The sequence below is a fragment of the Thamnophis sirtalis genome, unplaced genomic scaffold, assembly GCF_051295495.1.
Source record: "Thamnophis sirtalis isolate CommonGarterSnake01/CBP01778 unplaced genomic scaffold, rThaSir2_p1.2 scaffold_1, whole genome shotgun sequence".
NCBI classification, from domain to species: Eukaryota; Metazoa; Chordata; class Lepidosauria; order Squamata; family Natricidae; genus Thamnophis; species Thamnophis sirtalis.
Genome location: NW_028261381.1, coordinates 83198092 through 83211710, shown reverse-complemented (window position 1 = coordinate 83211710; position 13619 = coordinate 83198092). Strand labels below are relative to the sequence as shown.

The 13619-nt window shown below is 36.9% G+C and overlaps 1 protein-coding gene across 2 annotated transcripts in view; it reads left to right on the top strand.

Annotated features, from left to right (window-relative positions):
- Window positions 1-13619, top strand: part of DENND2B (DENN domain containing 2B) — a 148537-nt gene that overhangs the window by 89372 nt on the left and 45546 nt on the right. For both annotated transcript variants that reach the window (XM_087717721.1, XM_087717714.1), the window contains one exon: window positions 13457-13605. In XM_087717721.1, the coding sequence (XP_087573847.1) occupies window positions 13457-13605 (149 nt within the window). The remainder of the gene's footprint in view (window positions 1-13456; window positions 13606-13619) is intronic.

Genomic DNA, 13619 nt, shown 5'->3' with positions numbered 1-13619 from the left:
TCCGAGGTGGGTAAAATGAGGACCCAGATTGTTGGGGGCAATATGCTGACTCTCTGTAAACCGCTTAGAGAGGCCTGAAAGGCCTATGAAGCGGTATATAAGTCTACTGCTATTGGGTAGCAAGTTCATGGGCAGCCAAACTCTAATCTGGGTAACTGTCTTCTGTAAGTGAAATCTGGAATCTGAATTGCCATAGATTATAATGAGCAAATCCACTATTCTTCCTCAACTTGATATGATGAACAAGATTCTGTGTTTTACTTGTGATGATATTTTGCATATTTTTTTTCTTCTTCGTGTTTTCCTGCAAGTGCAGCAGTGGTATGTTTCAAAATTTTTTAGAACCTCTTCTGTAGGTATGGCCTCCTTTGTGGGAGTGGCTTGCTGGCCATGTGACCAGGTGGGAGTGGCTTGCCAGCCATTTGACTGGGTGGGCGTGGCCAACTTGTAAAATGTGGTGAAACTCACTTGCTTGCTTAGCAACCAAAATGTTGGCTCAGAAACTCTGGCATTTGAAGCCCGCAAGTCTTAAAGCTGTCAAGTTACAAGACCCTTGCACCCCTAACCCTTTAGAAAAAAACCCCCCAGGGGTGTTCAAACTTGACAGCTTTAAGACTTGTGGACTTCAACTCCTAGAATTCCTCCTCTCACTCTTCATCTTGATGATGTGTGGACAGGCGGGGGGAGGGAGCTGGAACCGTTTCTAAATGGCACTGTAGATTTGTGGAACCTCTTCTATAGAAGAGGTTAGAACTGGCAGGAACCCACTCCTAAAGTGCAGGGTTAGTCAGGATCAAACTCCAAGTTGTGGGCAGAGTTTTCCTGCAATCCTGCCCTTTAACTCCTGTGCCACCAAGTTAAACAACCAGATTACAGATAGTACTTTGCTTACAACCCTGAGTGCATCTGGAATCTCAGTTGTTGAACATAACAGTCATTAATTGAGACTTTAAATGATTACTTCACTCATCGATTGCAATCTCAGCATTTCTAATTGCAGTTGTTAAGTGAGTGCATGGGTTAAATGGAGTGCGAGAGAGAGGACCTGAACTGCCAAGGTTGGAGAGGGGGGAGAGAGCCCAGGCTTCCCACTACACCCAGGAGGCCTGGCCCCTCTACCCACCCTGCTGGGGAGAACAAACATGAGTGCCATCGCTCTGGGAGGCTCATAATGATGGCACCCATTAGCTTTTTCCCTCTGGAGGGGGAAATGCTAGTGAATAGCATTGTTCTGAGTTTTCCACAACAATGGCGTTTGCTAGTGTTTTTGCCAGATTTGAGTTCCATTCCTCTAGCAGAAGACTATCCTTTCTCTGCATGGAGGAGAGGGGAAATCCCTTTATGCACTGGGTGAATTAAGCTTTCTTCTACTTGCAACCTTGCCTTGCTGGCTTCCCCATTGACTTTCTAGGAAAGCTGCCAGAGAAGATGGCAAATGGCAATCACAGGACACTTGGCAACCTGTTGTAAATGTGAACAGATTACCAAGCACCCAAAATGTGATCATGTAAGTGTGTGTGTGTATGTGATGCTTCACAACAGTTGAAAGTGCTTTACGGACTGTAAAGCATCTGTCCCAAGGTTGTCATCCAAACAGTTGTTAAATGACTGGTTATAAAGTCAAGGATTACCTATATATAAGAGCCGTGGTGGCGCAGCGGTTAGAGTGCAGTACGCCAGACTACTTCTGCTGACTGCGGCTGCCTGCAATTTGGCAGTTCGAATCTCACCAGGTTCAAGGGTGACTTAGCCTTCCATCCTTCTGAGGTGGATAAAATGAGGACCCAGATTGTGGGGGCAATATGCTGACTCTGTAAACTGCTGTAAAAGCACTGTAAAGCAGTATATGTCAAAGTGTTATTGCTAGATTATTATTATTCTTTCACAACTGGTATAAAGAATAATTAGTGGCTCTTTTAAATCCTGGGAGTAAGAGAAATGTGTAATCCCTGAATTTATGTGATCAGATTATTAGTGAGCATATGTATAATTATTGAGCATATTTTGACTTAAATAGGGAGAAAAAGGAGCAATTCTTCATTTCTAATTGTAATGTAATAAACTATTGGTTAGGTCTCATTGAATTGGGTCCAATTTCTTATATTAACCAATTTCGTTGTATTTATTTTGTACAACAACAATAAAGGCTATACTATAAATAGTATGCAGAAAAAGATCTCCAAACATACCTCTCCCCAGAGGCATTCTCACTGCCTCCCCTTCTTTTACTTCCTTCAGATTCTTGATCATGATTATTTTTTTCCTCCATTGTCAGATCATGTTACATGCACAAAGTATGTAAACTTCTGTTTGCTAATCATTGTCTCAAGGGAGCTTACAGTCTTTATTTTCTTACTGAACTCACTGAACAGTTGTTCTTATTCCGTAATCTTAGTCATTGTCTCTAACGCCATTAATGAAGATCTTTCCCCGCCCCTCCATGTCCAGTTTTCTTGCTACTAGGAGAAGCATTGCTTTAATAGTTTCTGTTTGATTTTCTGCCCCTCTCCCTTAACTGAATCTTTTCTGTTCATTTGGCATTTCTCTTCCCATATATGGCTCTATTCTTTGAAACAGCACAAGCAAAACTTTGCTATCATGAAGAATGAGAGCAATGCTTCAGATAGTTTTCTTCCTTCTGGTATAGTGGTATATTCAATGATCTTTTCTTCTCCCAAGGCCAGAGTATCTTGTTTCTGGATATTATAAAACAATATTGAAGTTTATAGCTCTTGATCAAAATAAGTTCAGATTCATTAAAAAAGAAAAAAATGAATACATACGTACCATTTAAAAATGCTAGCACTAATAACATAGAGTTTAATTCATTTATGTAATTAAATACTTTTTGACTTCCTATAAATTTATGTATTACAATTAATATAATGATTTCAAAATGTCTCTACAAGATTATTGTGTAATCAGGTAATACTAAGGAAGTAAATTAGAGTGTACTTGGGTCCACTGCATGAGATTAACATTAAAACAGGAAGCCATAATAATGGTCTCATCATTAGCTCTGTATATGAAAGTCAAACCAAAGCCAACATTTTCGCCCAATGTAAAAAATACATGATGTTTCCTATGAGACTGTTGGCATTCTGTTAAAATGATTAACTACATGGTAACTACCATAAATAATTAATAATAAAAATAGATGAATTATGAGTTGTTTTCTCTTTGTATTAACATCCCTTCTGTCTACAGTAGTTATATCATATTTGAAAGGACTGTGATTTAAATTCCTTCTTCTTCTTCTTTAGATAAAATTTTCTATTAAAATTAGGTCTATAAAAGAATCCCCAATTATTTTCTGTTGGTATAACATGTTTGAAATCATTCCTCTGTGTATATTAAATTCTATATTTTTTCTCCTTCATTTAGGGAAGTTTTATTATAGCAATGTGCTTTGATGACTAGGGCTGTTATCATTCCCACCCTTTTGTCTCATTTTCAAAGATTAATACCAAATCATGAAAAATATTTCTCCTTTGATATATTCCATGCTATTTTATTGAGTTGTATGTTAATAATTAGTTTAATAAAAGTATCTTAGTGGATCAGAGCACTCTATTCTTTGAATTTTCTCTCTGTGGTAATCCATAAAGTGATTTAAAGCAATCCTATGTTAGTTTTATTCAGAAGCAATCTCCACCAAGGTGATTTCTTTCAGGTTATCATATATAAAATGGCAGTGATGACTATAATGAACTTTGTAATCAAACTCATTATAATGGTTAAAAAAAAGCTGAAATAGGAAAAAGTTTTAAGAAGAGCAAAACAATTCGGACATTTTAAAAACACAAAGTAACAGCACATCACCTGACAGAAAGGATAATTTTCTGAAATAAAAGAATGAAGAATGAGAGCAATGCTTCAGATAGGTGGCGCAGTGGTTAAATGCAGCATTGCAGGCTACTTCAGCTGACTGCAGTTCAGCAGTTCGGCTGTTCAAATCTCACTGGCTCAGGGTTGACTCAGCCTTCCATCCTTCCGAGGTGGGTAAAATGAGAACCCGGATTGTTGTTGGGAGCAATATGCTGACTCTGTAAACCGCTTAGAGAGGGCTGAAAGCCCTATGAAGCGGTATATAAGTCTAACTGCTATTGCTATTGCTATTGCTATTCTTCTTTCTGGTATAGTGGTATATTCAATGATCTACCTAGCTCTGAAAGATGAATAAAGTTCTCGGTGCTAGCTGAGATAAAAACATATTTCATCTGGAGCTAAGAACATTCATTACACCAAAATATCAAAGAAACAGACTTGGAACACAATGGGCATTCTTGGCATAATCCATCTTTCCCATAATCTACAAAAAGAGAAATTAATTGAAATTGAAAGGAAAATGGGGAAAGAGCCAGTGTTGCCAGTGGGAAATTTATATTCCAGATGCAGCTGAAGATAGTTTTACTGTAAAATCTGTGCAAAAATCCCCAATAGTAACTGTAATTTTATTCATTTTTTGTTAGATTTTTAAAATCCTGCCTTATTTATTCTGATTTGAATTATTTTATAAATAAATCAAGATGGTGAGCGTACATAAGTACTCCTTCTTCCTCCTATTGTCTCCACAACAACAATCCAGTGAGGTGGGTGGCTGGCTCAAGGTCCCCCAGTCAGCTCTCATGCCTAAAAGAGAACTCAGACTCTTCTGGTTTCTAGGCGGGGACCTCAGGTACTAATAAACTGGCTCTTATTTGGTTTCTTTTGTCCATTTTAGCCTCTGCACTTTGTTCAGTTTAGAGTCAGATTTGGCATCATTCAGCCTTTCCTAAACTATCCTATTTTTTTTTTGCTCCCATTCTATCTATCAGAAACCATTGTAATTACTTAAACTGAGTCTAGAGTTAAATAAAAAATGATGTTAGTCATATACTATTCATTGTTTTTGGAGATACTCAGTAATCTCCAAATTTCTCTCAGGAATTTGGAAAATTCTTATTGTTAAACTGATGGCTGAAAGCAAATCTGGAACAAAAAAGACATCTGCATATCTATGTATGTGACTAGATTTTGCTCAGATCTCTGTCTGAACTTGTTCAGATTCTTAGTAAAAACTTATACAATGTTTGCTTTTCCCATTCATATGTAAACTACATACGATAACTGAGAATTGAAACTTTCTGAGGGCTTAATTAATTATTTGAAGCAAACATGATTATGCTGGTTTACAGAAAAGTAAACCAATAATCTATAGCTTTTTAATACTAGCCAAAATATCAGAAAAGACCTGGCAAGATTTCTATTTCCCTCTCCCTTCTTTTAAATATAACAGTTGGATTTACTTACTTCAAGCTTCTAAGTTGCCAAATATCTAGATAATTATATGTTGGGTGTTATAGAAATATCCAAATAAATAAATAAATAAATAAATAAATAATATCCTTTTGTTTTGTTAAAGTTTTACTTATTTAAGAGTTGTGAAAAACTCAAAAACCTGCATGTTTTTCTGTGACATACTAGGAGTTATGATTCTGGTAGATTATGGCTTTGGGTTGTTATTAGTGGCCTTATAATGCTTCTTTTCAATGTAAAAGATTCTCATTGCATTTTAAAGAGAATAGAAATATGATAGACAAACATAGTTTGGTGAGTGGTTAAAGCATAAGGCTTAGCTAACTCAGAGGCACTTCCTACCCCCCTGTACATATACAACATGAGACATGGCATAAAAGGGAATGTGAAACGCAAGGGGAAAAAAAGAAATGAAGCATGATTTCTTATTGTATTACAGTATTGTTTTCTAGTGGCTTACTGTGATTTTGACTAGATTTTGATGGCCTTATCATGAACAGCCGGAATGTAAATAGTTCAAAAATGAACCATCATAGATACCAGTTGAGTTTAGGATGGGCTGAAGAGTGGGGTCAAGGTTAATATGGTGACTTTGTACCCTATAGATTTTTTTCCTTAGCTCACTAGTTCTTATTGCCGTTTACTGTAGGATTCATGTAATACTGTTTTAAAGTATCTACACATTGTTTGAAGAACTAACACATTGTGCCAAGTGCTTGTTTTCTGTGAATCACCGTGTATTTAAGAACTGCTGACTGAGATCCAGCTGGAAGAGAGTTGGGGTTGGCAAAGCTTGGAAGTTAGAACAGCTGTAGAGGTTCTGTACAGTAAGTCCGGAGACGCACTGCTTGAGAGAGGCAGCTGTCTGTTCCACTAAAAATCCATGTACCTGCATCAAATGATCACATATGATATTATGAAGTTAAGTATATCTAGTCTTATGAAAAGAAGGACTAGGGGTGACATGATAGCAGTGTTCCGATATCTCAGAGGTTGCCACAAAGAAGAGGGAGTCAAACTATTCTCCAAGGCACCTGAGGGTAGAACAAGAAGCAATGGGTAGAAACTAATCAAGGAGAGAAGCAATTTAGAACTAAGGAGAAATTTCCTGACAGTTAGAACAATTAATCAGTGGAACAACTTTCCTCCAGAAGTTGTGAATGCTCCAACACTGGAAGTTTTTAAGAAGAGATTGGATAACCATTTGTCTAAAATGGTATAGGGTTTCCTGCTTAAGCAGGGGGTTGGATTAGAAGACCTCCACTATCCCTTCCAACTCTGTCATTCTATTCTATTCTATTCTACTCTACTCTATTCTATTCTATTCTATTCTATATAAAGGGTGTGAAAACAGGGAGGTTTTACAATAATTTATCTTAAGCTAACACTGAAGCTAATGCTATACCTTTGTCCATGTGTTGCTTGTTTTGGCCTCAATGGACTATGGAAAAGAAAATATAATTGTTAAATTATAACAATTACTAGATGAATTATAATAATACGGGATATGCATGGAAGATCTGAGGAAAAAGAGGAATATATCTTCTTTTTGTTCTTTTCCTGAGTGCTGCAGAAGCTTTTAGGCAATGTAACTGTTTTAATAACCAAGTGATGAAAAATATCTTTATAAACAATTTAGAGCAATTGCCACATTGTTTGAGCTGCACATTTTATTAACAAACCCATTGATTAGTTATTAAGCTAATTTGTTGTTTTTTAAACTTACCTTGAGTTTTTACTTAACTCTTCCACCATCATTCCTCCCATTCACATGTTTTAAAGTCTGTTTGAAGTCTACAATTATCCCTTACATTAGCCTCAACTTTTACCTGGTCAGAGACAGGCTCTTGTGGCAGAGTTGTGGTACGTAAAGGGGGTTAGCATTATTTGTTTGTTTATTTATTTATATGGCCTCACATTTCATGAGTAGATTACACATAAAACCTAGCAGGTATGCTCCCACTGTACACTAAGTTTGATTAACATTAGTTGTTGATTTGATTAGTTGTTGGCTTAGCACATTGTGAAAACCTTGCCTATTTTACTGGTTTGTGATTCAGGATATTGAGTGAACACACAAAAGGGTAAATTCATAACTAGATTAAGCACGTTTCTTAGCTGACGGAGCCAGCATTGTCCGAAGTCATTTCCATGGTCACGTTTCATCATAGTAATTTCATTGGCATCCACAAATGTTTTCTTTTAATAATCTTCTATATTTTATTTGCCAGTTTTTTCTATTAATGGAATAATTTGTTTAGACAGAGACATCTAAATCAGAAGGACAAATTCTGAAAGGTAAAAAGTTCTGTAGCACTCTGTCCCACCAAGATTTGAATGGGGAAGCATTTGACTTTTAATGTCCATTGTGATGTTCATCACCTTTTCTTCCTTATAATTCTCCCTTAAACATTCCACTATTTCTATCTCCCCTTTTCTTAATATGGGCAAGCATACAATCTTGTTATGGAAAAAGTGGTGAACTTAAATCTGAGGAAAGACATCTAGCAGACAATACAGTCTCAGTCCTACAATGAAGTGATCTCTGACCTTTTAGGCAATAGGGAAGTCAGTTTCGTGGAAGTCAGTTTTTCCATCGACTGGGGAGGGGATGGTTTCATTTAGAGCTGTGGTGGAACAGTGGTTAGAATATAGTACTGCAGGCTAACTCACTGCTCACTCCAGGAGTTCAACCCTGAAGGGCTCAAGGTTGATTCAGCCTTCCATCCTTCCAAGGTTGGTAAAATGAGGAACCAGATTGTTGGGGGCAATATACTGACTCTAAAACCACTTAGAGAGGGCTATAAAGCAGTGTGAAGCGGTATATAAATCTAAGTGCTATTGCTGTCCAATGTTTGCTCCCTTGCCTGCTGCTCTCCTCCAACTGTGATGTCCAGTTCCATACAGGCCAGGGGCCGGTATTGTTCCAGGGGTTGGGGAAACCTGCTGTAATGTATCTATTGCACTGATCATTACTTGGAAACAAGTACCATACTTTGCCAATATTCAGATCCAATTTCCAATCGGACCCATTTTTGAGCGAAGTTGCAAAAGAAGGCTTGTTTTGTATAATTATTTAACCTATGTATAGTAGTTTGGAGGTCTGTAACTTTCTTGTACACCAATATGTTGTGGCACTTTATTACAGAATGAAGAGAGTTATCAGTTGTTTGTTTTAGAATGTATTTCTTTGACTTTATCTAGACCTCCAGGTACCATTTGTTTTCTGATTTTGTGTCTCGCTGTCACTCCTCTATCAGTACATCGGTCTGTCTGTCCGCAGTCTTAAACTAGGAGCCCTGTATTAGAAATTCCCTGTGAAGTAAGTTGTTTATTTCCAGATCTGGTCCTTTTATGAGAGCCAAAGTAGGAGAAATTTTTTAACTGCAACATGAAATTCCTCCTCCCAGATTAAAACCGTGACTTCATATAAATATAAGGAATGCAGTTTTTCTCAGTCCCATTTTTCACTCTTGCCCCCTATTACTGCTTAGTTTTCCTTAGATGCAGCTTTCCATCTGCCATACTTCAAGCCAATGGGATGGGATATCCTTCACTGTGTTTCTAAGGGGCTGGGTGTATTTTTCAGTATGCTAAAGCAGCACAACGGGCATGAATAATATTAGTGCTTGAACCAGCACTAGATTATAATTTTCCCTCTGCGGCATACTGATTGTATTACAAAAGCTTTCTTCCTTACTTTATCCCCATGGCATAGTCATCAACCTCCCTGGATAGACAGTTGTTCCCAACTTTACTGGGTTTTCAAAAGGCAATAAAGACCTAGCACTCCAGGATTCTAACTGGATGTTAATCAGAGTGATGTGACTTTTCAAACCCTATGTTTGTCATTCCATATGCTACATAGAGCCTATGGGAATTAGCAATATAGAAGCCAAAATGCACGAGTAAATAAACAATTGTGCATATCGAATTTCAAAATTATGTGTCTCACATTTTTAAAAATGCTTTCTTCTAACCAGCAGAATGTGTTCTGTCTGTCAGGCTCTAAAGGTGTCATCTTTACTGATATACAGCCAAACAAAATGTCAGAATGATAATTTATGCATGTTTACTTCATAATGTCTGAGAATCCTTTACAGTGCAATTCTGGAAAAGACTTTAAGGGCCACATTCCAATTTTTATGCAGCCAAAGTTAAAGTAGATCAAGAAAGAATCAGCAAGAAAAATTCCAAATAAGCAAAGGCATCAAATATCTCTTGCAGCCTTATTCTGAAATAAGCAAAGGACATCTCTTCAAAAAGCAACTGTTCTGTATGTCTATATAGAAATTGTTCTTGCTAGATTTAGTTTAATTCAGATGAGCATTATATGATTACAGCTTGTGTATAGAAAATGAAACAATTAAGTAATCCTCCATATTTTATTTTTCCTAGCTGAAGGAAATAGTGCTTTCACTATAAATGAAAGCACCATATTTCCTATAGAATTTTTGGGTAAATTGCAGCTTGCACTGTGAAACCTCATATTGTATGTATCTTATTCAAGTTTATGTCAAGTGGAACTCATGATACTAATTCCATAAGAGAATAATAGACTCCAGCTTCTTAATGAGAATTAAACGTATACAATCAGTTTTGATTTGTATTGCCAATTTTCTGGAGCTTCTGAAAATATTTTCTCATTCTTATTTTCCCCATTTCTAGCCATAGTCATATAGCGGATAAACAAAATACCTTCTGAAAAACACATTTATAATTTTTGCCTCATGATGTACGATATGCATTAGAATTTTACTCTTTTGATGAGGTTCTACTTCAATTGCCAAATTCCTATAATCATCTTTATGTTATTATACTTTGCACCTGTAAATTGACTTCCTTCAAAATCAATTGTGCAATCACAGTTTATCACCATTATGGATTTTTCTGGCAAGGAGGGAAGAAAAATAATATCAATGTAGAATATTGGGCGTGTGTGCGTGCACAGACACACACATCCCATAATGACTATGTTGTCATTAAAGCTGGTTTGCTGAATAGGCAAATACATTTTTGTGACTGTTGTGTATTTTAATATTGTTATGTATTGTCTTATTTATCCCCTTCCCCGTTTCATTGTGAGCCGCCCGGAGTCCTTTGGGAGTGGGCGGCATACAAAACCAATAAACGAAATGAAACGAAACATCTCTAAACTGTGCTTGATCAAAGCTGGGTGGTGTCTCTACTCCAAACTCTGCAAGTTCCAGTACAGTCTATACAACTGCATTCCATCCTTCTGAGATAATAATCAAGGACTGCCAGTGGAAACATTTTGTAGTGCAGCAGCAGCAGCAGCAGTCCAGCCTTTTAATTAAAACAATCCTAAAATATTGGTTTTATAGGGATGAGCAATAGTATTTAACATGCACGAATCATCTGGAGATAATAGTGAAATGGCCATGTTTACAGATGACACCAAATTATTCAGCTTTGAAAAACTCCAACATGATATCTCCAAAATTTTCGAATTGGTGGGGCAAAGTTTGGGATAATGTGCATCCCTGAAAGAATAAAATGAAAAAGCTTCTCGGCATCAGTTAGAAACTGAAAGGCTGTGAGTTCTGGTCCCACGTTAAGCAAAAAGCAATTCAGGTGAGCTTGGGCCAGTACCTCTCTCTCAGCCTTAGAACAGAGGCAGTGGCAAACTCAAAATCATGTGTGTGTACATACTCAAACATGTCCATCAAATCCCGAGAGTCTGGGAAAGTTGGTTCATACAAAAATGGTTATCAGACTTGATAATTAGAAATGTATGAAATGTTTTGTTGTCTTGTTTTAACTATCTGGCCATGTTGGGCTCTTGGCAACTTTATGGGCAAGTGCTCTCCATGTTAATCAGTGTAGAACCTCTTAATATAGATGCAGTACTAAATTGGAACTCCAATAAATTGACAAACTTGAAATGCATGGTTTAAGGTTGAATTTAATGAAGTGATGGCTCCTGAGTCTCACACCAGAGGCAACAGTTTGGTAAACAAGGGACAGATGACAGAGAACTCCAAGATTGGGTACGCTACAAGAATACTTTTGAGTACATTATGGTATTGTTTGCAACTCAGAGAAAGTGAGTTTATACTTAGATATTGGTGTAGACAAAATACAGTTTCTCACTGGGAAAAAAATAGTGGCAAAAATTGTGCCCGAAGAAAAAGTGTATATAATCAAAGAAATGATATGAAGCATTTTTGCTGTAGTTTCATAAATGATGTTTTAAATTGACATTTAAAGAACATAACCAGTAAAAAGAAAGAATTATTCATTCCTAAAAAGAATATTTCCCATAAGAAAATGTGCTACCTGATAGTGGGGAACTGATTGTAGTAATGCCATGTTTGTAGACTTTTTGAGAGGGCATGCATGGTTAGTGCTTGAATGCATGGCTATTAAGTTTTTTGATGATCGATTTTCTATATATTTCTGGAAACATACAGGTGCCCACATATCTCCAATTTAGCTTGCAGGCAGTCTCTGAACTAAATATTCTCCAGAATTCCAGAATGAACATTAGTATTTTCACCTATTCACCTATTAACTAAGTGGAAAAACTTTCCAAATAATGTAGTTCATTTTTCAATCTAAGAAATGTTGCATGCCTTGAATCAGCCCTAAGCCTTTTATTTTTATTGATGATTCAGGCTGCTTATTGCAATATATATGTAATGGCTCTTTTTTGTTTTCATGTAAATAACTCAAGAATTACAGTAAAATATATGAGTAATACATGCTATTTGGATTGGAAATGTTTGTATAAATTGCAAATTTTATATGAACTTCAGTAAATCATGTTAAAGCTGATGTAAGAAAAGCAGAGGTGGACAACTCTCTGCTTGGTTTGTAAATAAATGTAGTGTGTTGCTTTTTGCTTTTTTATTATTTTGATTTTAAAAAATGCTTCTATGTTAGAAAAAAATTATGAATGGGATTGGTGGGAACAATAACCAGATTACAAGGCTAGATGTGTGAGAAATGTTTCACTGAAAATGCCAGTTTTGCAGAAAATGTTATACCCTTAGATATTTGTCATAAGTGGAGAAAATTAGCTCTATCTGTTCCAGGGCTATCAAAACTGATAAATACAAAACTAGAATATATCTGGCTTTGACAAGTTATTTTAGTGTTTTCTTTTGTTGGGAACCAATAGTTGCAGCAGCTCAATTTTTAGGATTCAGAATAGAGATGTTTTTCTTTGTGTGAGAATTTCCTGCAGCTCTTTGGTGTCCTCTAATGGTCATCCAGAGTTTTGCAATCCTAATATGATACTGCGATTCTATGTGTGGTGGATGCTTTATTCCAGAAGTGGTATTCAGCATGTTCTGAACAGTTCTAGAGAACCGGTAGCGGAAATTTTGAGTAGTTCGGAGAACCGGTAAATACCACCTGACTGACCCTTCCTCCATCTATTCTCTGCCTCCCGAGTCCCAGCTGATCGGGAGGGAATGGGGATTTTGCAGTAACCTTCCCCTGGAGTGGGGAGGGAGTGGAGATTTTACAGTATCCTTCCCCTGCCATGCCCACCTAGCCCTGCCATGCCCACTATGGTACGCCCACAGAGCTGGTAGTAAAAAAAAATTGAATCCCACCACTGCTTTATTCCATATGCTAATTATATCTAATCATTAATACTGGGAAAGATAATTAAGCTAAAAAAGATATTTTTAAAAGGTTGTGGTAATGCCATTACAAATGTTATGTACACTTTATATCCCATGGTTATACCCAAATAGTCCAAGCGGTCATAAATAGCAGTATAATTTTCTATTCATAGGAAGGGGTGGAGAGCTTTCATATTTGCCACCCAATACACAGTTGTTCTTTAGAAAGTTATCACTGAACTCAATAGCGTTTCTGAATCAAGTCTCACATATCTGGTTCTCTTTAAAACAGTTATGTGCTTAATGTGTGTGTGCTTTAAATTCAGGAACAAAGCTTGAGCTGTAGAGGCTCAGAAAGCAATCTTGTGAAATCTTTTGAGTTTTTTTTAAAATGCACTGTCTTTCATAGCCAAAATCTACTCCAAGTACTTCCAGCTGCAGTTGAAAGATGAGTCACGCTGGAAGCTGAGGAGGTTTGCTATTAGCCTTTCTCTTAGTTCACATGATTTTCCCCCCTCTAACATTCCTATCTGCTTTTCTTTTCTTGAAAAAAAATTGTAAAGGAGATTCACCCAAGGAAAACCCATATGAGGATGTGGAACTGAAAGCCCGTAATGCAGGCCGAAAATCCCAACAGCTTTCTGAAAGTTCCTTGGATTCTTTGCACAGGATGTGGAGTCCACAAGACAGGAAGTACACAACACCTCCACAGGTAATAATAAATGC